Source organism: Trypanosoma rangeli (genome assembly GCF_003719475.1).
Source record: "Trypanosoma rangeli strain AM80 chromosome Unknown Tra_15.4_contig_00042, whole genome shotgun sequence".
NCBI classification, from domain to species: domain Eukaryota; phylum Euglenozoa; class Kinetoplastea; order Trypanosomatida; family Trypanosomatidae; genus Trypanosoma; species Trypanosoma rangeli.
The window spans coordinates 56,727-80,473 of record NW_021705784.1 but is presented as its reverse complement, the minus strand read 5'-3'; the positions used below and the strand labels follow the sequence as shown (position 1 = coordinate 80,473).

Here is a 23,747-nt window from a genome sequence, read left to right as displayed (position 1 = left end):
GTAGAGCATTCGCAGCTCNCCTTTCATCTGTGCAATGGTCTAGGCTTTCAATTGGATTTCCTATCATGTGGAGTGGATGCAAATACGTATGTGGGCACGGAGGCAACAGTGCGCTCCTGCCTATGCGTATTNTCCGAGGATAAACTGAGATGACCTTAAAGAGGGAGAGGAAGCAGGCAGCAACACAAAGCCAAGAAAAAGAAAAAAAAACTAGGCAGAACTTGGTTCCTCGTCTTCCACACCGCAGTCAGCGTGAATAGAGCTAGAGAACGTCCCCTTACCTCCTTCCCCACTCATCAGTAAAAGTAGGGCCAACTCTCCACAAGCTTCGCATCCCGCCGCCCACAAAGACGTACACGCACAACACGGTTGCCGCCAACACGCACTCAACAGGAAAGAGAAAGAAAGAGTGGGAAAGAAAGGTGAAGGATTATTCTTCCCCCGTCGTTTCGCCAGAATCGCTTCCATCTGTCTTTCTCCTTTTCTTTTTTTTATTATCATTCTTGTTTCGTTCTTGTGATTGAAACACTTCCTTACCCACTCTTCTATTTTGTTTCGTCCCCCCCCCCCGTATCCTGCCTTCTAGTCATGCTTAGGCTTCGCAGACTGTGGGTGTCGGCGGGCGACAATTTTTTCTAGAGTCCAGAGGGCGCCATACAACACCAGCACGGCCAGCAGAGGACACCCCCAGCGCCCCGCAACTGTCGATGCTGCCCGTCGCATCCAATGGCGCCGCTCCTCCACATCCATGGACACCCCCGTGAGCCTCAGCGCACCAGACAGCCACGCCACCTGATCCTGAGCGGCGCGTGTGGGCTTAAGCCAAATTAAAATGACAAAAGTTTGGTCCTCACCGACGTTCTTCTTCGCATCATATACGACGGTGCCAACCTCCAACTCGGTGCCACTACGGGCGTTTTCCTCGTAGAGCCCGCACGTCTGAGACACTTGCGGCTCCGTTACCGCGCCTCCGCCGGCCTCTGTGGCTTTTTGCGTCACGCGGTACTCAAAGAAGAATTCATTCTGCGACAGTGCGGGGGAGGGTCGCAACGTGCACCGTCCGCGCAGGGATCCGCCGACACTTTTCCGCGACTCCTCGCACAGAAGCGACGTAAAATGCAGTGGCATCGTTACGGTCACCATCCGCTCCCCCGCAGGATCAGTGATGCGCACCTCCCCGAAATCGTCCCATCCCGTGTGACGGGTCTCGACACTAACATCTTCGCCAACGTTTCCTGCGCCCCACGCGGCATGCCACCGCATGTTTTCCAGCCGCAGCAACTCCACAGGGCCCTCCTTCCTCGTGAGCTGCAATGCGTCTGCAGTCTTCTCCGCGCGGCACACCTGCGATGCGAGAAATGCTACGAAAAGCAGCATATTCGTCAACATCTTCGCTCGAAACGTAGTTGGGCACATCATTCTCATGCATGCGATGGTGAGTCAGTCCCCTCTCTTTCCTTTTGTTCGTGCCTTTACAAATTTTCCCCGCCTCTCCAGAGAGGCGGAATATCAAACAGAAACAGAAGAACGGAAGAAGGTAACAGCACAACTTCATTCACAGACAGAAGAGAGCAAGAGTGGGGCACTCACGCCGCACACTCTAAACCAGAAGAAAACTAAAATGGTAATTCACAGCTACGCAAACTGCGGGGGCATGCCACTAACGGCTTCTTCCCTCTCAACTTTGTACTTTCCTTTTCACCCTTACACGGTTGCCTGGAGCAGGGATCGCGCACTTTGACTAAGCAGATGCCCACGCGTGTACTACGGGTTTTACCCACCAAAAACATGAGAGAGAGAGAGAGACATGGAGCGAGTAGAAGGGGGCGAAAAATGGACAAAAACAAAAAACAAACAAATAAACAATGTGTTCTCCCGCACCACTCTTCCCTTCCTTCTATGCGCATGAATGTGCGCGCACGCGTCCTGGTGGGTGGGCAAAGCGAAAGGAGGATGGGGGACGCGCAACGTATGGGGAAAGAGAGAATGGGGGAAAAAGTAATTCTATACCGAAAGAGGCCCTCCTTGCCCCATCCATAAGTCTAATCAAACTGCTTTTTTCCCCCGTTGTTATCACTAATCATCGCTTGCCGCAGTGTAGGTGGGCGTCTAGACACACAAACACGTAAAAAGAAAAAAAAAGAAAAAACAAAAAAAAAAAGAATGAACGGGCACAAGGAACGAAGTAGGCGTCCTCGCCCTCTCCTTCTTCTCTTTGCTCCTCCCACAAGAGCATTTCTAATCATGTATAGCTGTGTATGCTTATCATGATGAATAATACCATAGAAGTAAATCCAGGTGCCACCTTCAGATTGCTATATACACACGCACATATATATATATATATATATATATATGATTATTTGTATTTACGGAAGGCAAGTACTTCACAACTAGCCGTCGGCGACAAGTAAACATTAGGGCGACCGGCCTCATTAAAACGCGCGCGTCTGTGCGGGCACTGCGCCGGGGTTTCCGTTGCATGTGTACCGTTTTTTTTTAAAAAATTCTATTTTCTTATTCTTCTTCCTCCTCCTTTTCATTCATTCCCACCCCTCATTTCTTTATCCACCTCTTCCCTTCCTCGCTGCTAAACTTCCCCGTCCCAATGCACTCCACAGAGTGAGTCAAGCATCCCATACTGAAATACAAGCACAAGGAAAGTGAGAAAAGGTGCGTGAAAGGAGGAAAACAAAAAGTCAAGGGTGACAGTCCCTACCAAGAATACCTTTGAGAAACAAAAAAGTTTCTCCCAAGTACAATGCCGACACATCCACGGACAGAAGAAGCCAGTACGTGTTACTCACAGCTTCCCCAAATTCCCCTGGTTCCTCTTGTGTAAATCTGTGGCACCCCTCGCCTCAACGTGCGACAAGGTCCGCAGGAATCGGCGGTGTCAACATGCCACCTGGGCGAGTTGACGCGCCGTTGTACTTTAGAATACTTCCTAGGGGCAAGGCTGCGTTTGCGGCTCCACCAGGCTCACGTCGAGGCAGTGGGCTCGTGTCTTCGTTGTAGTGTTCCTTTTCGGCACTCGTTAGATTATTCATACCCTTGCTGCAAAAGGGTGTGGAGTGTTCCGATAACGAATGGGGGCGATTGACGCTCTGATCGCTGCTCTTCTGTTGCACTGGAGTTGAGTGGAGACTGAGGGCAGCGTTTGACGTGCCTTGCCGGTAGCATTCAACCATGGACCCGTCTTCGGATCCAAGTCCGTTACGGGGGTCAATGTGCCTCCTCCCGTTCTCAACGCGAGAAAACGCCCTGTTCGCCACGACGCCCTGCTGTTTTTCAAATGCAAGTCTGCCGTGATTGTTATTACTTTGGGACTGACTGGTAGAGTCATTTCCATTCACAGCAGCCTCCCAGGAATCACTGTAGGCCTCGGAGAGTGCGCCACAGAGCTCACTCTCCCGCCCCCTGTACTCCTCCAACATTGTTAGTATCTCTTTCTGGGTGTTTGACGGTTGACCTTGAATAAATCGTTCTATTGTCGTCCGGTAACGATTCTTGGAGGTGCGGTGCGTGCCCTGAAGGAGTGGCATCGGCGGTGCCAGCTCCGTACCCACCACCGCCTGGTCGGCTTGTCTACGCTGAGGGCTGTAGCCACGCGACAAGGAACGCCGCAGGCGCGTTGTGAAGTTCTGTGCAGCACAAAATTCTGCCTCATGCGGGGAACTGGCCCTGCCATCCACGGAGCTTTGGTAAACCGGCTCTTTGCTGCGATACAACCGCATGCGGCTGAAATGCCCATGATCCTCAGCTCGGGGCGACCCATGCCATTCTTCCTGACGACTGTTTTTGCCAAAACTCAAGCGGCATGGTCCTGATAGATGTGTCGTTTCATCTATTTGTCGGCGCCGTACCTGAATGACGTCCTCCAACGAAAGGCGAGGTTGACGAGAAGGACTATCTGGGCTTTGCCGTCTACCACGCACGAGAGCTAGCTGACGGTCATGACACTCATTTTGCGCCGTCCTGGAGGATGCCGATGGGAGCCTCTGGGCAGGGTTGTATCGTCGCGTGGGCGTCCTACAGACGCTGGACGTCCTGTGCGGGGTTGCCTTTGGCGGCGGCGGCATCCGGCTGCCGGAGCTTGTGTACAGATGATGTGTTCCCGACATCTTTTATCTTTCGTGTAAACCTTCCTTCTTCCTGTTGTTACCTTCCTTCGTTTGCCTCGCAGCGTCTGCCTCTATTCCTCTCCGCGCTTCCCCCGTTTGAACCGGCGCCTTGCAGTGGCCTCCTCCCCTTCACTACCATAACACAGCAGCCCGAGGAAAGCCAACAGAAAGAAAATAGCACCGAACAGAACTAACAACACTGCCCACAACTCACACCGGAAGCTAACCAAACAAAACAAAAAAAAACGATGCTGCGTTGGCGCTAAACAAAAACAAGTCACAAAGCTCTGAGCAACAAATATGATCATTCATAGCCCCCTCCCCCAACATCAATCTCGACACAAAAGACGAACTCACCACAGGGCCACTCATATATATATATATATATATATATATATTGGCTGACACACACACCGACACAGACACATGCAGAGTCTCAACCACGCACTTAATTTCAGAACGTTTGCCAGAAGGGAGGCATCGCCAAGGGCCCCCAATAGGTTTCCGGCGCCGTGCAACAGCTGCGCCGTGAGGTCCTCCCAACAGAGATCCTCCACCTTTTCCCACTCCGTCAGTAGCAGGTGCTTTTTAGATTGGATCAGCCGAAGCCTCTTCTTCACCCTTGTCAAGGCATCTGCTGAATATACCTTTTCCCATTCGCGGATCCCTGCAGTCAGCTCCAAGGCCTTATCGTGCAGAGTGGTCAAGTTTTTCTTCAACGAGCGCCAAAGCAGCTGTTCTTCTGGCCTCAAGTATCGGACCACATCTGCCTCGCACTGCATCCCAGTCTCACGTGAACGGCGCACAATCTCTTGTACTGTCTCCACCTGAGCCACGATTTCCCACGGCGGCGTTCGTTCCACTTCCTTCTGATCATCACATGGATGAGGAGTCTGACAGTATTTGGGTTGAGGCAGGTGGTTGGTCACTTCCCCCTTCTCCACCGTCTCGGCTTCAGCTCCAGCACAAGCTCGCCGCCCCGCAGCCTCCACCTCAGCCTCTACATGTAAATAAACTGGAGACGGCGGATGAAAGCTCGACACTGAAAAGCAATTCAGTCGCTGCGTCTCCCCCACACCTTTCTCAGTCGAACGTGCTGCTGGAGTCACTGCAGGCGCCACGGTGTCCTTTACACTATTTTCCTCCTGCTTCTCCAGTGTCCACAATGGTGATTGAAAATTCCCCTTCTGCTTGAATGCAGGGACCAGAGGTAACGCTAGAGGTGCACCTGTGAGACTTGGCGCACGCACAGAGGCTTGAGTGGATGGGGCATGAGCCACAATGTCATAAACAGGGCTGTCGGACCACCGCCGGCACGTCATTGGCAGCATTGGGTTTATGTCGACGTCTTCAGAGGATGCAGCATCGTGATGCTGCTGCTGCTCATCTTCAACAACAACGATATGGCTGCCTGGATGATCCGTTACCATTGTTTTCAGGACGGCTGCTGTGGAATGGCATTCCTTTTGCAAGAGAATTGGGGTTTCCATTGAAGTATTTTCCTTTTCGATTGCAGAGAGAAAAATTGATGAAGATGTCAATGCATCATTCGAAAGCCCCGACAAAGACAGGTTGGCTTCAACCACACTGCTGCCCTGATATTGGGGCCTTGGCTGCTGCAACGCTTCTTCTCGTTTCCCATCGGCGTAAAGGAAGATGCTCCTAGAGGCAAAAAAGGGAGCCCGCGTGGGTGGCAGCAGGGAAGCTGTCGGCTCCTCCTCAACGGTTGCCTTCGAGTCAGCAGTAGCATTTGTAACGGGGGCAGCAACCGATCGAGATGGCACCGCCTCCCGCCGTGCCACCTGCGATGCTGCGGCGCAGCTGGTGCCTTCGGACAACACCGTGACCCTGGGCTTTGGCCTGTCCTCAAAGGGCGTCGGATGCGACACTCCGTATGGGTTTGGTCCCCTCGTTCAGGCGCCACATCCTCGCCTCCTGCTGGCGGGCATACGAAAAGGAGGTGGTGCATGGTGATCGGGAGGCGGACTTTGCCTGCGTCAGTGTTCTCGTCGTCCAGGCTGTGGCAACACGCAACGGCGATGCGGCGGCAGACGCACGAGGATGATGGAGTAGCGTGCCAGCCTCCCCCTCGCAGGCTTCTTCAATCGCCGAACCGTTGTCACCGGCTGCCATCTGCGCCACCCTCGCCCCGGACACAACTGCTTCTGCAGCAGCATTTCCCATCCTCCGCCCGCCCGTCTCCTCTCCAGTGGCGCCCTCCATCCACACGTGGGATGTCTTGCCGCTCGCCGTACCCTCCTGCGCACGCGGGAGTTGCGCAGCATCGGTGTCGCCGAACTCCCCCAGCGAAAAAGGCATGCAGCCTCTATGCTCCTGCAGCTGGAAGCGACGCCCTGCCATCTGGACAGAAACCGCGTGAGCAGAATAAAAAAGAGAATGCCAAAAAAGAGCGGCGGGGTGTGAAAGCCGCAGAGCCGAGGCTAGTAATCCCCCGGTCCTGCCATAACTTTTCTTTGCTTCCACGAGCAATACAACCACCACACAGCCACAACAAAGCGGAGGAGCAGAATAACGATGCCATCAGCAAAACAAAAGGAGGGAAACACACACCAACAACAACAAACGCTGTAGAGTTCATCTCACCTCATGCACCCCTCTTCTTCTTTTCCTCCTTTTCCTCTTCCACACCGGACAAAGGCGCACTTATATACGCCCGAAGCATAGTGCGACAATGACCACACCAACAAACTGTCGAAAAAGAAGGCACAAACAGGGAATCCGGGACCATGGAAAAACCTTCCAAAAGAAACAGCAACAAGAACAAAAAAAAACACAAAGGCACCATAATAATAATAATAAAGACATTCCGCCTGTGCGGGGTGGGTTGGGTTGGGGAAAGAGACACCTTTCCCCAATGCGAAACACCAGGGTAAAGGAGACAGGGTGCAAGGAAAGAAAATAAAAACCGCCGCGATGGAAAAACTAAGCATAAGAAACAATGCGTTCAAAAACGAAAATAAAGTCAACGTGCACACCACAAACAAACAAACAAACAAAAAAGAAGCATTACGCATGGCGGGAAAACTTCAGCTCCTTTTACGCAAAAGCGGCCTTGTAGATACTTTTCATATACATAAAACTTAGGCGAACATCATCATTGTAACACGACACCCTCCTACACGCGTCAGCGCTGCGGCTGTTGTGGCTGCCGTGGTTTGCAGCGGACGTGCTTGCAAGCTCCGATGCGGCTTCACCTGGCTGCATGTCATCCTCGTCCTGTTCACTATCCATAAAAACACATGGGAAGGAAAGGCCTCTCTTTGGACCCTTTTCAAAGTAAGATGATGTATTGTTCTGTGTCGCCATTGTGGCGAGTTGTGCCGACGTGGAGGCGCGATGGAGCCTGTCACTAAAGGCCTTTGTTACGATGTTGAGCAGTGGCTCTAGTGCAGCCGCAGCATGAACATGGCGCCACGCTGACCGGAGCGAGGGGAACAAGCGCCCCCCTACACCTTCGTGCCGATGTGCGGTGGCGCCGCGTTGGCCCAATCCCCCTCCCTTTTCAGCCTTCTGCATCTCCTCCTCGTGCCCAGATATCCAGGACAGGAGTCGACACTCCAAGGCGCCGTTGAATTCCTCAATGGCGTGAAGGAGGAGGCGCCAACAAGTGGCGCGATACTGCACCTTTGCGTCTTGCAAGAGCAGTAGCCAGTCCTCTGCCCACGTCAAAGACGCATTCGCATAACACGGCTCCTCCGCTCGGGTACACACGGCACGTTGGTGCGACAGCAGCATGGAGAGCGTTTGGACGATGCGTCGCTGATGTTTCGGTTTCGGTGGTGGTATGTTTGGCACGCTGCGTCGCACCAGCAGTGTAATCGGTGCCTCTGGTCCAGACCACAGGGCCTTGTCCTCCTTGAAGAAGAGGTGGGCTGCCAGATCGTCGCTCACCCACCCGGACTCTCTCTTGGCAAAGGCTTCATCAAGCATGCCAAAGGCTACCGCATCCCCTGTTCGCACTCCCGCGGAGGGGGCACACTGGTAGTGCCTGGCGGCCGCCGACACCGCATCAAAGGGCTCAAGAAGAATGTGAAACGCAAGCTTCATGAGCTCAGCCGTCGTGAGAGGCGCCTTTGTAGAGGTCGCGTCGGCGGCTTCGAACGTCGCGCCCCTGTTTGGCTCTTCCCTCTCAGCGAGACGCGAGCGCAGCGCAGCGAGTCCCTCCTCCATGGCGCCAAGAGTGACTTCCACCAGGTGCGCTGCCCGCAACAGAAAGAGGATGTCCCGCCGCTGTGCAAAAAAAATAGTGCCCCAAAAGTCGCTAGGCAACCTATTCACATCCTCCATCACGGCGGAAATTTTGTTGCGCATCGTGGGGGATATAACACCGGTGATAAGAATTCGCTGTGTGCTGGCGAACATGTCGCCACGACCAATGTCTTCCCGCAACTGCTGAATATGAAGACTGTAGGCAATGGTTTGACTTTCCTCATCCACCACTTTGCCGCCCAAGTTGGTGTGTAAGCCAACATTAGTCCTACGTTGTAGATTGTGCTTTAAATTTTTCTTGGTGTTTTCTTCTGAGCGTGTTGCATGTGCCTTCTCCGGATTATGCACCGTTTTTCCCTCCTGAAGAGGGGAGGCGGTGGCGGTGGCGCAATGCAGCTCCTTTCGCTCCTTCTCAAAGGCCGACAGGGCCTTCGTCATTCCTCGTGCTGCCAAGTGTTTTCGTATGACAGCCATAATACTCGCATCCCGACAGGAGCAACCAGCCCCCTCCTCGCCCTCGTTCTGTATATCAGTGGCGATTTTTTGTTGATGTAAGCGAACCAACTCGTCTGCAATGCCTTCACAGTACCTGTCTACGTTAAATAAAAAGTACCCAGCTGCCGTCGTTCTTGTTTCCTGTCGAGGGAAAAAAGCAGCAGCAGCCGCCGCCGCCGACCCCAGCCCTGCCACTGCCGCAGAATTCGTGTTAGTAGTAGCTGTCACCGCCGATTCCGCTGCCGGTGGTGGTAGTGGCGCCCTCTGTGTCATAGCGGGCCGCGGGACGGACGCAGAACCGCCCAGCGGCGGAAACACGACTCGCAAGCAAACTGCGGGAAGCAGTCGAAACATGCCTACGGCGGGGTAGTAACCGTGTCGTGGCATGCGGCGACTCAGCGTGGCCACGACGTCTAGCAGCTCGCCGTTGAAGGTGAAGCGCACGGTACCATCCATGAGGTTGACGATGCAGCCAACGGTATCCCCAACCTTCATCCCTCTCGCACGGTGATCGTTTGTGCTGCCCTCAGCCACGCCGCCGCTACGGTAACGTGCGCCAGTGGGGAAGCGCACCGCCTCACCTTCGCCCTTTCCGTTTATGTACGCCATGCGCTGGGCCGTGAAGAGGCCAACGCTCCTCGAGTCCTCACCGGGCAGTGCATGCTGCGGAAGAGATTCGTGGCAAATTCCAATGACAAGTTCAGGCTCAGCCGAGCTCGGGGGAAAGCTGCGTCCGTCACCGCCAGCCGCTGCTGCGACGGATCGAACCTCCACCTCAAAGTAAAACACGCCACTGTACGGGTGAATCGGGACGTCGCTCTTAAGGTGAATGCGTCCATTGCCTTCTCTGCGCGCGACGTTGTTGGCGGCGGATGCAGACGGGCCAAGCCGCATGTTGCTGGAAAGAAAGTGGATGAGACAGATGCCAGGGCTGGACGTCTCCTGGACAAAGTGGTTGGTGCCATGCTGGCCTTCGCCCACAACAATGCGCTGCGGTGTGGGAAACTTCCAGCCAGAGTAGAACATCGACGGGCGCCGCAAATGAAGGCAAAGAGGAAAACAACAACGACAACAGTAATAAGAATATATATATTTTTATATATTCTGTGATCTTCAGAGCCGCAAATGCACTCAACTGTCGGTGGGGGTGCGAGAAGAAAAGGAAGTGAAGTTTCAGGCAGTAAGTGAGGCCCTCAAGGCCACCCGCGACTCGGCAACAGCAGCGAGGATGCCTAAAAGCAAGAGAGAACGCATGACAAATATATATATATATATATATATATATATTAATACAAAACCAAAAAGTGGTGTTGCGCACGTTGCTTTCTCCCCACCTCCTCTCCCGCTTCTCCCCAACGACGCCTGGACGGAGGCAACGACGAGAGAAGTGAAGAAGAGGAGAGGTAGAGGTCGACGGCGCGCAAGTGACACGGACGCCCAAGTGCCGCACAGACATAGCTGCTCGCGGCGGAAATGTGCGACGCGGGGCGCCTGTCCGCACACGCACCGTGAGAGAGGGACACATGCACAGACGAAGGAAGACTCCGGCAGCTGTGGGGGCTGAAAGAGAGATAGATAAAGAGATGAGAAGACGCGAGAAACACACAACAGTAATAATAACAACCATCACTATGGTATTTTGAAAAGAGAGGAAACAAAAGAGGGAAAAGAGGAAAAAAAAACAAGAAAAAAGGGTGTATGGTAAAAAGAGTCCCCCTTCCCCTACTCCTACCACAAGTATCTGCATCGGGGAGAAATGCAGAACAAAACAGAAAAAAAGCAGGCCAAAAACCAGCCTCCATGCGTAAGACACAAGTAATCCTTTAAAATCCCCCCAAACATACACAGGGAAAGGTGCATACATAAATCCACATATATGCTTTCCCCGCGCTATTCGACTCCACGTTTCCCACTTCCACACACACGCATGATCAAAGACCAATAAAACAGCTCGAAAGGCGTGCCCCGATCACCCCCGCCGCGTATTTATATATTGCGCCACATCACACATCGATGTGGAAAAAAAAAGCAGCATTGAAGAGGAAGAAATACCGAAGCGCGGAAAGAAAGAGAGAGATAAACGGATGGGGGTAGGGGTAGGGGTAGGGGTAGGGAAGGGGAAGGGGAAGGGGACTGTGAAGGATTGAAGAAGCCCCACAGGAAACGAAAAAGCAAGGAAGAAGGAAAAGAATCACCGATACAACAGGCAATAATAAATAATAGTCCACACCATTGCCATTGAGTGCAGCTCCTCTTCTCGGCTCCACGCAGCATACTCCGATGAGATACCAAAGCGGGGAGCGTGAGTCCGAAACTAAGTTTTCAAGTGCCATACAAATCTATATGCCGCGCGAAGTGGAAAAAAAGTGCAAAAACAAAACAACAAAACCAGCTAAATATCGCCAGTATCGCTCACGCCCCCTCTCGCACACGTAAAGACCCCAGAGAAAAGGCACCGTCACAGCAGCAGACGGTAAAACCAAGATTGAATAGATAAAACAATGGTAAAAAAAGGCGGAAAGAAAAATGACGGTATGCCCAGAAAGAGAGAGAAAAGGAGAACAAAGGAGAAAGATACAACTTCATCACATAAAAACAAACTAGCGTGGGGTCAGTGGTTCCCAGTAAACTCGCCTCAATAAAGCTTTTGAAGGTGACACTCCAAAAGCCGAAAAAAAAAAAACGCGCAGAAAGATCCAACATAGCCTTCGCTGCATTGCCTCACAGGAGCAGCCAATCAAAGAGAGGAAATAGAGCGTGGGGAAGATAGAGAGTCTTTATACGTAAGACCATATTGCTCGAGGAAGGATTGTCAGGAGTCACCTGCACGCGTCAATTCCCTTTCTCCCCCACACCTCTATACCGCAAACCTACACACATACAGAGGCAAGGCAAAACAGCAACAACGGCGCTCATGGAACAGTCGATGCCCTACTTTTTTCCCCTGAAAGAAACAGTGGAAAGGGGGATGAAAAAAAAAACAAAAACAAAAAAAAACGTATATTTTCTCCGTCTTTTCTGTATGGTTATATACATAGTAATTTAATATCCAACAACAAGGGTACTCAAGAAGATTCCTCACCATTATCTACACATTAGTAAGTAATGTCGCAAAGGAGACGCTCAAAGCACCTCCAATCCGCTAATCTCGTGGGGCGGGGCGGCGAGAGTAGGGTTGGGCCCTTTGGAGCTCCAACGCTCTTGTGAGAAATCTCACGCACTGACAAGTTGCAGAGAAAAAAAAAGCTATTCTTAGAGCATGTTACGAGATACCTGCCTGATTGCGCCTTGCACCTTGCAAGTTCTCAATCACAACAAAACCTCCACAAACAAAAAAAGGCAAATAGGAAGCGAGATCTCCTTCCCCCCTTCTTCTTCCTCCGTTTTGCCTTCCCCGGTTACTTCACTATCCCTGGATGAGTGATTATATTATAGTTTTTCTCTAGTCACCCGCGTTTGATCGCAGTTTCGTTTTGCCTCAATGGAAAAGGTGTCAGTGATGTTGCCCCTGCCACACTGCCCCCATCTTTATTTTTCCGTGGTGGTCGTTGCTGTGTCCTCTGCTTTGGGTGCATTTGCGCCTCTACGCGGTGAACAGGGCCGACTTACGCCACAAGCTTGTGCTTACGCTCCGACTGGCTGACGCCTACTGCCATTACTTTGGAGGCATCCCCGTTACTATCCCCCGCCGTCCTTGCAGTGTTACTGGTGCTGTTCACACTAATGTAGTTGAGGCCATGGCCGCCGCCACCTACTCCAACGGCTAGTTTCTTAGGCGACGCCTCCAACCGGTTGTTGCGTTCATTCCGCCCAACGCCCCCGGCGCACGGCGCCACTTGAGCGCAGTTGGCAACTGCATTTCCCGTTGGTTCCTTGGCATCAACAATGTATTCCCCTCTAATATCTGCCCGCCTGTGAGTTTCTGCCTGGTTCACGGCATGAGGGTTCTCAGCATTGGCAACCGGTGTGCCAAGTTTCCTCTGTGTTTCCTGCGTATTCAACGGTCCCTTGGCCACCGTCTCGCTTGTTGCCGCAAGCGCACGATGTGTCGACAAAGTTCGCATCCGGTCAGCATTTGTTGGCTGTAACAAACTTGCGTAGCTCCCAAACTCCTCTGGGGAGAGAAAAAAGTCAAACATCATCTGCTTGACAAACACCTCCTCCATAAGATTCAGTGATTTCGTGTCTAATCCAAAGACCTCCGCAAAGTGGCGGTTGTTAACGCTACGCAACTCCATAGTCTTTGAGGCGATGCGTACGGAGGTCAAGAAAAGTCTTAGTATGTTGCGTTCCGTGATGATGAGGTTACGGTGACGAAGGCAGAGGCGGTCAAGGTAGATTATAGCACCAAGGAGGGAGGAGGGGGAGACGAAGGTGTACTCCGCCGTGCGATGCACAAAGTCCTGAAAGGAGAGCTGCAGCCTCACCCCCTGTTGCTGAAAGATAACAAAACTAGTATCGGCTGCGACCGAGTGGACGAGCTTCCGGTTCTGTTCCACCACCGCCTGGAGAGCATTCGCGATGGAGGGGACAATTTGAGCAAATTCTGGGGCATACTTTTCACGAAGAAGTTCTATTTCACTCGGGGCCTCACTAGGCCGCACACCCGAGGTACCCAAGTGCAGTGGTCGCTCACACGGCGAAATGGTAAAGGGCACCCGCTGACCGCGAGAGGCCAGGGCTATGTCACGGTGCTTCTCACCAGAGTGGTTGACCGGAGAGTGCAGCGTCTCAAAGAAGAACGTGCGTCTGTCTGGTGTATACTTCTGCACTGGGAAAAGGTAAGACAATGGCCGCGGCTCTTTTCCAAACTTTTCTATCAAGACCTCAAAGATAACCTCGGGTTCATTCACCAACGTTTCGTTGATGTTTCCCCCCAGAGCGGATTGCAGGCAAGACAGTATGCTCTGGTCTCCAAGAAGGTGTTTTTTGCGGTAGGCCAGAAGGCGGAGACGCGCGGAGACAGTAGAGCATTCTGGCCCAATCTCCAGTATGGCCCGGCGCATCAGCTCTTCCTCCTTTGGTGCATACTCCTGCAGCAGCTGCATCCCACCCTGCCGCCATTCCGCATCCCCGTAAGACGGGTAGAGCGCCAGCAGGTTCTTCAGGCGTCGAGCATAGTAGTCAGGATCCACAAGCAGCCGCATGTGTCGGTGAATCTCCTCCTCGGAGAACCCATCACGCAACATGGTAGACACATCCAGCTTCGCCAAGAGTTCATTGTCATGACTTCTGAGGTAACGATTCTTGTCTTGCATGAGACGTCCAAGTATGGAGTCCCTGTCGTCAGCGGGATTGACAGAGACGGAGAAGATGACACCTCCCACACTGAGGCCCACCGTACGCGTGACAGACTTCTTCCGTCGTATTTCTTCGGTTGCCACAGTGAAGTATCCAACGCCATTGGAGGGCGTGCTGGTGTCTGGGGTGCCTGTAATCCATCGCACCACGGAGGATCCTAAGCGATGCTGACGAATGCCAACCATGACATCAATAAGCGTCAAGAGACCATGCGGACAAGGGTATTTCAGCATAATCTGATTTCCATTTATCATACCTCGCTGCGGGTTGTTGTCGTTGCCGTCCTCCTCCTCCTCCTCATTCCCTTCATCCTCTGCTGCGGGACGCCATCGCGGCCATGGTGAGCTATGCGGAGAGACGCCCTGCAGCATACTTGTCGTGCTCGCGTTCGGGGAGGCGGTGTTCCCAAGGTCTACTATAAACCGCCCCCCCTTGTACAAAATGGAGGAGGGGGAGAAGGGCATCACACGCTCGCTTAACTTCATAAAGGCGATGTGTCGCTCCTGGTAGTCGTACCTCACTATGGGCCGCGCAACGAGCTCAAGCTGGTCCCGCTGCGGGTTCAGCTGCTGCATCTCCCGCGGCAGGTCATAGATAGCGTGGATCGTGAGAAGCGTCTGCGCAGTGGGCAGCTTGCCGCTGTGCTGTTTATCCACGCATCTGTTTGCGCTAGTCACCGTGTTTGCCGCCGCCATTGGGGAGCGTAGGCCCACTCACGCACCAAGATATACAAATATATATATATATATATAAATATATCAATATATATAAATATATATATTTATTTATATTTATTTAATTATATATATAATGTTATTATTATACTATATTTATATGTATGTGTAGACGGCAGCCTAGTGGTGCGCGCCTACACCTTTGAATTGCCTTCCCTTCGCTGCTCCGATGCGAGAAAGCCGCAAAAGGCAAAAACAAAAAAGAGATATGTATGCTATATAGATATAAATAGAGTGGGACCACACAGCTGCACACACACACACACACACACCCACACACACATACGGCGGGGGAGGAAAAAAACAACAACGAAAAAAAGGTCACGTAAAACAGAATAGCAGGAATCAACAAAAAAAAACAAAAACAAAGAACAATGACGGTTGGGGCAATGTGGCCCTGCAAGCCACATCTGCCACTCACTTACCTTTGTGGTCATAGTTAAGTGCCAGACGGAGCCGAGATGGCCCACTTCTTCTTCGCTCTCCCTTCTTCGCTTCTCTTCCCATATCCCATCGCCGCACACACACACGCACAGGAGACTTCGCTCCCACGTGTCCGGAGGCCTAACGCTTGTGGCGCAGAAGCACGTACGCCAATCCCTGCGGGTGCCAGGGACGGTGGTGCCACGCCTCCCCCGTCGATCATTCTTTCGACCTGCACGCCCCACCGCACGCATTACTGCGCGGGTTGGCACGGAGGAGCGCACCCCCTCCCCCCCAAAAAAAAAAAAAAAAAAGGAAAGTTCAAAGCAACAAAATCAAACGACGCAGTTTCTCACAGACAAAAATGACAACAAAAGAAGAACAAAAAAAAAGGCGCATGAAAAAAACCAGAAGCGCAAAATTCGCCCAACGGTAATGGCCCGCGAAACCAAACAAGCATAAGCATCAATACTGATAAAGCAGGTACAAAACCTACAAAACAAAAACACACGCACTAAGCAGGGGAGGGGGAAAAAAAATGGGGTTCACACACAGTGTGCTGTTAATTGCCCAAATAAAAAAAATAACGTTTACCTATGGATAAAAATGTATGATGAAGCACACGTAGCCAAAGGCGTAAAATAAAAATAAAAAGTAGAATTTCTCTTTTTCTTTTGTTTCTACCAAAGCTGTCCAAAAATAACAAAACAGACCGCGCTTGTATATGCTTACACATATAACAAGTAGTAGAAAAGCAGATCCCGCTGGCCCTCGTCAACAGCCACCACCACCACGAGGCAGAGGCAAGTGTATTGTTCGGGAGAAGGGCAGCATACAAGTTCAGCAGGTCTCTGGAGAAGGGTTTTACCTCTCCTATGCCTGCCAAGGAAAAAAAGTATTAAAAACTCTATCAGTTTGATGCATTATACTATGTACTGCCTACCTCATTATAAAATTCATTCAATGCACACACAAACAAACCAATTGTTCCATACACTAATCTACAACAACTGGGTCTGATACTGACTGAAGCAGTGGTGACCTTTTATAGGCCCGCACTCACCGGAGTCTCCTCCAAGTAAATAACACTATAATACAGGAGTTTTGCGGTAGGACGAGGAAAAAAAAAAGCAAACAAGCAAACAAAAACAACACAAAGGTAATCTACCAAGGCATGTTCCTGTTCATTCCGCTATCACCCAGTCCCACCTTCTTTGTCAAACCTCTTTTGTTGATTAATCGGGTGCCAGCATCCTTTTGAATAATAACAATAATAGTATTGTATATATACATATATATATATATATATATATATATATATATTTGTATATATATGTATATATTTATGAGACTCCTTGAATACGTTTGAGGCCTTGCCTCGTGCTAGTTATGTTTTTTATCGATTTTTATGATGGCGCTAGAGATGGGCAGACACGTAGCACTCAATTTGGTGTGCGCACCGGGCGCCTGGGCTGTAGTTCGTTTTTTTTTTGATTCAGTGATCTTACACCGTTACTGCTGTAACAAGAACTCTGGCCCATTTCTGTTTTCCCTCTCATTCAAAAGCAAAGAAAAAATTTTTACCGTACACTAAAAAAGTAACAAAAACACACACACACACAATAAATGAAAAAGATTCAAATGAATTCTCTTGTCTTGTAAGGAACGTTTTCGTTGTTGTTGTTGTTGTTTTCTTTCTAAGTACCAGACGTTGATTCATTCACCACCACATTTTTAATTCTTTATTTTCTTTTCCACTCGTAGCTGCAGATTTTCCCTTTACCTATCCTTCCATACGTATCCCTCCCGCCTTGCTGGTGCCTCGGCCCCTACCCCCTGCCGGCTGGTGCAATCGACATCATCAAGAGAAAAGAAGAGAGTGGGATGAACAACGAGAGAAAGAAATTGAAGGAGACTTGATAAACGGCAATCAACTGTCTTCTCAGACTGCCTCCGACGGACGCCTTACTTCACTCCGGCTGGGTTTACCCCTGCACCTTCCCACGCTCCGAACACGCGGTGACGCCGTTGAAGGTCATGCTACCATCAATTGTATTGCAGTCACTGCGGATGCTTTTGAGGTTCCTCGTGGTGCACATGCGGAGTCGCGAGGTCCTTGGCGCCGGCATCGCAATTGAGGAGCTGAAGGAATTGAATACGCCCTTTTCATTATTTTTAACACTAACCAGAGGCACCACAGCACCACGTGTCGCAACGGCAGCACCGCCACCTCCCGGCTTACTGCCTAGCTCAGCACCAGCACGCTTATTTCTCACCATAACGCCGGCAGCGCCTTTTAATGGGGTAGAAACGGGACTGGTGCCTGGTGTGGCTCTGCCGCGTGGCGGCACGACGGGTGGAAGTGGATTTAATCCCCTTTTTTGTCCCTCACGGCCGCTTTTGCTCTCGCTGTAGCCTGTGCTGCCCGTGCTGCCCGTGCTCACTGAGCGTGCAAGGGGAAATAGGAAGTTCCCCCCTGGCTCGAAGCCGGCAGCGCACGTGTCTGTATCCTTGGGTGCTGGCGGTTTGGCAGGGACTCTCGTGACGAGGTCCTCAACGTAACTGTAGAACTCCTCAGGCGGCACGTAGAGGTCCAGCTCAATAACACGCATAAAATGTGCCTCAAGGAAATTCATCTCAGAGTTTCGAATGCCACAGATGCGGGCAAAGTTCTTGTTGCTAAGTGTCCGTGTATCCATGACTTTGCTGGCGACGCGTGTTGCAACAGCGAACAGCTTGAAGATGTTATGTTTTGTAAGGACCAGGGAGGCCTTGTGGGTGAGAAGACGGTCAATGTAAAGGCAGGCAATCAATAACACAGACGGTGACACGTACGTGTATTCGACAATTCGATGCACATATTCCGAAAAGGTGATGCCCGGCACATCGCTCGTCTCGGGGAAGTGTTTCGCGTTCTTCGATAGCCCTGCATCAGCGAAGGCAGCATCGTCGTTCGTGTTTCCATCCGCGTCAGCCGCCTCTGGTACATACTGCAGAGCAGTTGCTCCCAGCTCCACCTCAGAGTCCTTCTGCCGCAGCGCCCTCAGCGCAGTTAACCACCGTTGCCACTTTGCATGTGCAATGACGACGCCCTCGATGGCCGAGGCGATTGCAGGAACGAGAAACTCGTACTCTACGGCATGCTTCGCATGCAGGGACTCCGTCTCGGCGAGGATACCTTTACAGCAGTACCGCGGCGGCTCTGCCACTGACGGGGAAAGAACAAACAGCTTCAGACGGGAGGGTCCATCCGAGGTAAGTATGGCGGCGCAGCTAGCAGCACTCATTTCTTCATGCTCAACCGACACGCTGGACTGAGAGAGACCCTGCTGCGACATGGGCGATGGGAGATCAAAAGGGCTGCAATTCAGCGCGCGTTGCCCAAACAACTTTTGCATGGCTACTTGGTGCGCGTGACGGAAAAAGTCACTGATAAGCGGTTTCGTCGCGATAAGCACCTCTGAGTTTAAGCCTTTCACTGACCCGTCGGTCCCCGTTTCTCCTCCCATTTTTCTTTTCTGTGTGACTTTTCAAATGTATCTGTCAAAAACCGTTTTCGCCTCCTACTCTTCCTTCCGTTTCCCCGGCCACCGTCGCAGCGTAAACACACACAGTGATTAAAACGAGGCAAGGCAGAAAAAAAAAGAACGAAAAATAATGGAAGTGAGCATTTGTTAAAAAGTCCTACATGAACCCAAACAGACAAACAAAAAGAAAAAAAAAGGCGGAGCGGAGCGGCAGCGGCGGCCTAAAACGCACACCACCACAGTAACATGTAAATGACTCTAGAACACTCGTCCACGCAGGGTTATTCCCACGCACTGAGGTGGACTACGAAAAGCAAAGTACCGTAGGTAGCCACTGCAAAGAGGTAGAAGAGGGGAAAGTGAAAGGGAGGGTACATTGGAGCCCTGCACGAGAAGAGCATTCTTCGTGCGAGGTCCAATGGTGCCTTCGTTTAGTGCTATTCTGTGGCATCCAACAGATTCAGAAGCGTTGTGGCCGCCTCCCTGCAATGCGGCTCCGGTCCTACTTTTAATGCTTGCAACGCATTGAGAAGTAGCGTGCGTCCCGCCTTCACCGCAATGGCGGAGGTTTGACTGCTGCCGCCACCGCTGCTTCCTGTTCTGTCGGGCAACATTAGCGTCATAGCCGTTGCTAGAATGTCTCGCATATGTTGAGAGAAGATGGGCTCGAGAATAATCCAGTGTGCTAGCAGGCGCACGACTCCCTGCGTGGCCTCCCGCGCCCCTTCGGGGCCAAGCACCGCCGGGTCCCCCGCCAGTAACACCGCTGCGTTTTGCAGAAGTGCACTTAAGGCAGGCTTCAAATTATTGTGCTTTATTTTAAGCAGCAGGTGTGGCGGCTTCTCAAGCATTGCGAGGAGCAGTGCCACCTCCTCCGCGTTCAGCTGCACCCCCGCTGGCGGTTTATCGAGCGCCGCGATCACGTGAGCGAAGAGGCGTGTCGTCACAAGAGCCTCCGCATCAGTGACGTGACTCAAATTTTGAACGCACCCCCGAAAGAAGTCCTGTGTGCCGGGTGCATTCCCGCCGCTGCCGTCAGCAGATAGGAGCAGCTGCACCCAACCAAACGGGTGGGCGGCAACCGCAAGGACGTGGCTAAGGAGGTCCAACGCGGGAAAGCGCGCGGACTCGGGCAATCTGTGGTACAGCGTCGTCACCTCATCCAGCAGGGCTTGCTTTGGTTCTTCCCCCGCCGCTGCTACCACCCGATCCACCAAAGCACTAAGCTGCGCGTTACCCGTCAACTCATCGATCTTATTCTTTGCCCCAGTGATATTAAATGACGTGAAACGTTTGTAGGTGTTCCATCTAACAATACTGCAGTTTGTGTCCCCCCTCGCTGTGGCCGGAGGTGCTCTCGCCCACCGTGTGGTTTCCTGCTGAAGTAACATCCCCTCCCGTGCGTAACCTGAAAAGGCAACGTCGCTTGTAAAGTCCCCCGCCGTTTGGAGGTTGCGCAGCGCCTCGCCCCAACTTGGAGTGTAAGTGGCACCAGCCTGCTGCAATGCGGCAGCCTCACGGGCGTACTGCGAGAAGACCGGCTCACTATCGCCTCCACCAAAAGCAGAAGCAACAGTGCTGCCTGCCGCAGGAGCCGTGTTGGTGGTTCCTGTTCCCTGCTGAATATCACTCGGATCAATGTTGCGCAGAATAAAGCTTTCTATTTCTTCCTTATGCGCTTGAGAGACCACGGTGCTGTTTTCGTCAATGAACTTCTGCGCAGCCTCAGGGATACTCTGCCCCCTGTCGTAGGTAAGCTTGAGTAAATTACTATTCACATCCACGCAAAAGATGTAGTCATGCGGCACACCGTTTAGGTACTCCTTCTTTCGCGGCTGCGGCGTACCCGTAAAATGCATTTGCTGAGGCCCCTCCACCACAGTTCCAATTTTTTCCCAGCAGCCACGGTTCCAGACATAGAGCTCAATTGTACCACCCTCTGTGCGGACAAAGCGGCGTTCGCCCTCCTGCGTGCCTTTCCAAAGGTGCAGCTGATCCACTGACGACGTCATCGTCGTATCGAGACCGGCGCTGATGGCAACCTTCACGTCAATCGTTTGCGCGGCTACTGCCGCCTCAAGTGCTTGCAGCCTCTCCACAGACGCCATTTTTTCATCGTCCGCTGTCCACATTCGCACGACACCGTCAGAGCCACCGGTCACAACGTCATCCGCACTTGTCACACAAACAGACCAAATCACGCAGGGGTGACTGATGCTCTGCACGACGACGGGCTCCGCCTGCAGGTCGGACGAGGCCACGTCCACCACACCACCCCGCCACACCTTCAAGGACCGATCCTCCGAGGCCGAGAACAACAGCCGTCGTGCCGGACAGTAGGAAAGGGCGTAGACCAGACTGTAGTGCGCTGTCAAGAGGCAGAGTGGGGTAGAACGCATCGTCGTGTCCCAGATGATAATCGTTGCGTCGTTTCCCCCCGTGGCGAAGCGGGTTGCACTCATCGCACAGATGCACTGCACAACGTCGCTGTGACCAACAAACACGGCTAGCGTGGCCCCCGTCACCATATCCCAGTGGTGGATTGTCTTGTCGCCCGAGGCAGTCAAAATGGTGCTCGTTCCCGGCAGCTGAGCGACGGCTCGAACAGCCGTCTTATGCTCGGTGTAGCTTTGCTTTATGCCACCAGTTGCGCAGTCAAACACAACACACACGCCCCCCCAATCGCCTGTCACGATATCACCACAGTCGGGTGACATCACAACACCGCAGCAGACTCCATGCGCATGACCGTCCAGTACTGCCTCAAGCGCCGCAGTTACAGGGTTCCACAACGCCACGTGCTTATCGTTGCTGCCTGTGACAATGCAGGCCTCGCCGTCAAGAAGCGTCATGGAGGGGTGAAAGATGACGAAGTTCACGAATGCCGTGTGACCTGCCAAAACAAGACCGGGCGGGATGGTGTCTGAGCAGGGATGGTCTGGGAGAACCATCGCAGTGTGATCGCGCGACGCGGTGAGAAGCACCCCGCTGGATGACGACACATGTCGTACATCACTGGAGTGGATGTGCCCCTCCGAGCGGAGAACAAAATAATCGCCAATAGTCTCTGTCATGGGCTTTGGGTTTGTGTAGATAATTCTCCTATTACACGAACACGTACTTGCTCTTTTTTTTCTCCGCCCGCTCAACACCCAATTTTAGATGTTTCAGATAGACTTTTTTCCCCTAATACTTGGAATAACTCGTTCGCAATCTTGAGGAGTGGGAGGTGCAGGGAGTGCAAAAGGCAAAGCAGAGGCTAAGGACAGCGCTGGAAGTAAACAAAGTGGCAGCCAACAAGCGGCACAAACGGTAGGTCTAGCACCTGCGTCAAAGTTGCATCAACGGCGCGTCCAAGCTGCCGGTGCTGGGAGCCTTATTCGTGAAGGAGGCAAATTTGTAGAGGTTGGACGGCTGCAACCGCCACGCTGTATACTCCTGGGTGGCAACAAGCATCCCGGGCGTGAAGAAGCGCCTGTGGCCCTCGTCCTCAACCCCCTAAGGACATCCGGAGTGAGTGACAGGCCACACGCACACACATACACAGCCAAAAACAATACTAGTGGTGGTAGTAGCAGGAGGAGGGGAAAAAAAAAAACAACAACAACATGGGCCGCCACATTACACCTACAGCATCCTCAACAATTGAACGCCATAACGCACCGCGTGGTACGACGTCCACCAGCACGAACCTGAGACGTTTACCCATGTAATGTCTGGCCTCATGTTCGCTCCACCCTCCTCCTCCCCCAACACTGTCGCCACAGCCGCGTACGTGTCAATAAACTCCAGTTCGTCTTGGAGCGTCCAGCCACATGAAGGACGTTCCCATAAAGCCCACCGCATCAGGGCAAGGCGCAGCACCCAGACAGCCTCATGTCCCTTATCGTAGTGTCGCCGCAACTCCTGCGCAGTCACTGAGAGCAGCCTCCTCCATACGTGTGAGGCAACAAATTTGTGGCCATCGTCAGTGGCGCCCCACCGTGCCGTTGCCTGCTCGAGAAGAAACGTTAGGTACACAGTGGCGGAAGTGTCGCCGTTATGCCGCTCAAAGAACTCCACTACGGCGTTTAGCTCCTCCAGCAGCAACGCCCTGATGGTACCTTCCGTAATATTCTCTCTTTTAAAAAGACACGCAAACACCTGTCGTCGGTAGTTCCAGGCGTTGTAATTCATGGGGTGCCCATCTGCAGCTTCAAACAACACAGCGCGATCATGCGTGTGAAACGCCTCCAAATCCAAGTCGTCTAATGTTAAAATTTGGTGCACCACCCACCAGCGGTGCACCCAAACCTCCTGCTTCTTGTAGTGGAAGCTCAGGAGGAGAGATGTCAGTAGAATCTCCTGCAACAGCAGTGGCAGCAAGAAATGCACAACCCTCTCCTCAGCTACAGCACTGGCGCGGGCTGTCTCCCGCAGCCCGCGCCGTCGTCCATTCCAGAGATCCGTGTGCGCAGGAAGCAGCAGCAGCGACACTGCCAACACCCCTTCCGGGGGCAGTCGTTTCACCAGGGGACCAATAATCGGGGGCGCGGGGTCGCCCCCATCCGTCAGCGACCTGAAAGGATGTTGTAATCTTCTCAGAAGTCCCATAAACGACTCCGCCAGCATCACACTGCCAACGCCGACCAGTAATTCAAAAAGGTCCTCTTGCAGCTGAATCACCTCGACAGTACCCCATCGATGCGGCATTCCCGCCAGCGCAACAGATGGAAGAAGCGCCAAAGAACACCGGACACGTCTTCCAGCGCGAAGCTGTCGCGCTGCCGACTCAAGCGCTGCATGGAGTTGCTCTGCCACCTCAGTTAATGCATCCGAGGGTTGCATGCGCCTCCCCTACAGCCTTTTTTTTTCTTCATGCAATGCACATGTGTGAGTGGAGCCAAAGTAAAAAACCCATTGAAAAGAATAAC

At 52.4% G+C, this 23,747-nt stretch overlaps 10 protein-coding genes across 10 annotated transcripts, besides 15 other annotated features; 1 reads left to right on the top strand and 9 right to left on the bottom strand.

Annotated features, from left to right (window-relative positions):
* Positions 1-471: 471 nt before the first annotated feature.
* Positions 472-513: a sequence feature (A-rich).
* Positions 514-582: 69 nt separating this feature from the next.
* Positions 583-1,425, bottom strand: TraAM80_01980 (uncharacterized protein; the record flags this gene model as incomplete). The annotated part of the gene is made up of 1 exon (XM_029379000.1): positions 583-1,425. One exon carries the CDS (start codon positions 1,423-1,425, stop codon positions 583-585), a length of 843 nt encoding a protein of 280 aa, XP_029241267.1.
* A 365-nt stretch (positions 1,426-1,790) lies between these two features.
* Positions 1,791-1,821: a microsatellite.
* A 20-nt stretch (positions 1,822-1,841) lies between these two features.
* Positions 1,842-1,866: a microsatellite.
* Positions 1,867-2,127: 261 nt separating this feature from the next.
* Positions 2,128-2,164: a microsatellite.
* Positions 2,165-2,331: 167 nt separating this feature from the next.
* Positions 2,332-2,357: a microsatellite.
* Positions 2,358-2,507: 150 nt separating this feature from the next.
* Positions 2,508-2,549: a sequence feature (GA-rich).
* Positions 2,550-2,861: 312 nt separating this feature from the next.
* On the bottom strand, positions 2,862-4,124 carry TraAM80_01979 (uncharacterized protein; the record flags this gene model as incomplete). Its single annotated transcript, XM_029378999.1, has 1 exon — positions 2,862-4,124. The coding sequence occupies one exon, from the start codon at positions 4,122-4,124 to the stop codon at positions 2,862-2,864; it is 1,263 nt and encodes a 420-aa protein (XP_029241266.1).
* A 368-nt stretch (positions 4,125-4,492) lies between these two features.
* TraAM80_01978 (uncharacterized protein) lies at positions 4,493-5,455 on the bottom strand (the record flags this gene model as incomplete). The annotated part of the gene is made up of 1 exon (XM_029378998.1): positions 4,493-5,455. The coding sequence occupies one exon, from the start codon at positions 5,453-5,455 to the stop codon at positions 4,493-4,495; it is 963 nt and encodes a 320-aa protein (XP_029241265.1).
* Positions 5,456-5,481: 26 nt separating this feature from the next.
* Positions 5,482-5,790, top strand: TraAM80_01977 (uncharacterized protein; the record flags this gene model as incomplete). The annotated part of the gene is made up of 1 exon (XM_029378997.1): positions 5,482-5,790. One exon carries the CDS (start codon positions 5,482-5,484, stop codon positions 5,788-5,790), a length of 309 nt encoding a protein of 102 aa, XP_029241264.1.
* Positions 5,791-5,990: 200 nt separating this feature from the next.
* Positions 5,991-6,485, bottom strand: TraAM80_01976 (uncharacterized protein; the record flags this gene model as incomplete). Its single annotated transcript, XM_029378996.1, has 1 exon — positions 5,991-6,485. One exon carries the CDS (start codon positions 6,483-6,485, stop codon positions 5,991-5,993), a length of 495 nt encoding a protein of 164 aa, XP_029241263.1.
* A 636-nt stretch (positions 6,486-7,121) lies between these two features.
* Positions 7,122-7,151: a microsatellite.
* A 30-nt stretch (positions 7,152-7,181) lies between these two features.
* Positions 7,182-9,875, bottom strand: TraAM80_01975 (uncharacterized protein; the record flags this gene model as incomplete). Its single annotated transcript, XM_029378995.1, has 1 exon — positions 7,182-9,875. One exon carries the CDS (start codon positions 9,873-9,875, stop codon positions 7,182-7,184), a length of 2,694 nt encoding a protein of 897 aa, XP_029241262.1.
* A 233-nt stretch (positions 9,876-10,108) lies between these two features.
* Positions 10,109-10,136: a microsatellite.
* Positions 10,137-10,936: 800 nt separating this feature from the next.
* Positions 10,937-10,981: a microsatellite.
* Positions 10,982-11,820: 839 nt separating this feature from the next.
* Positions 11,821-11,846: a microsatellite.
* A 608-nt stretch (positions 11,847-12,454) lies between these two features.
* On the bottom strand, positions 12,455-14,845 carry TraAM80_01974 (putative cyclin 11; the record flags this gene model as incomplete). The annotated part of the gene is made up of 1 exon (XM_029378994.1): positions 12,455-14,845. One exon carries the CDS (start codon positions 14,843-14,845, stop codon positions 12,455-12,457), a length of 2,391 nt encoding a protein of 796 aa, XP_029241261.1.
* A 30-nt stretch (positions 14,846-14,875) lies between these two features.
* Positions 14,876-14,990: a microsatellite.
* A 145-nt stretch (positions 14,991-15,135) lies between these two features.
* Positions 15,136-15,167: a microsatellite.
* A 436-nt stretch (positions 15,168-15,603) lies between these two features.
* Positions 15,604-15,621: a microsatellite.
* A 968-nt stretch (positions 15,622-16,589) lies between these two features.
* Positions 16,590-16,650: a microsatellite.
* Positions 16,651-16,974: 324 nt separating this feature from the next.
* Positions 16,975-16,998: a microsatellite.
* Positions 16,999-17,292: 294 nt separating this feature from the next.
* Positions 17,293-18,816, bottom strand: TraAM80_01973 (cyclin-dependent protein kinase; the record flags this gene model as incomplete). The annotated part of the gene is made up of 1 exon (XM_029378993.1): positions 17,293-18,816. The coding sequence occupies one exon, from the start codon at positions 18,814-18,816 to the stop codon at positions 17,293-17,295; it is 1,524 nt and encodes a 507-aa protein (XP_029241260.1).
* Positions 18,817-19,271: 455 nt separating this feature from the next.
* On the bottom strand, positions 19,272-21,908 carry TraAM80_01972 (uncharacterized protein; the record flags this gene model as incomplete). The annotated part of the gene is made up of 1 exon (XM_029378992.1): positions 19,272-21,908. The coding sequence occupies one exon, from the start codon at positions 21,906-21,908 to the stop codon at positions 19,272-19,274; it is 2,637 nt and encodes an 878-aa protein (XP_029241259.1).
* Positions 21,909-22,461: 553 nt separating this feature from the next.
* Positions 22,462-23,661, bottom strand: TraAM80_01971 (alkyl and aryl transferase; the record flags this gene model as incomplete). Its single annotated transcript, XM_029378991.1, has 1 exon — positions 22,462-23,661. The coding sequence occupies one exon, from the start codon at positions 23,659-23,661 to the stop codon at positions 22,462-22,464; it is 1,200 nt and encodes a 399-aa protein (XP_029241258.1).
* Positions 23,662-23,747: the final 86 nt, after the last annotated feature.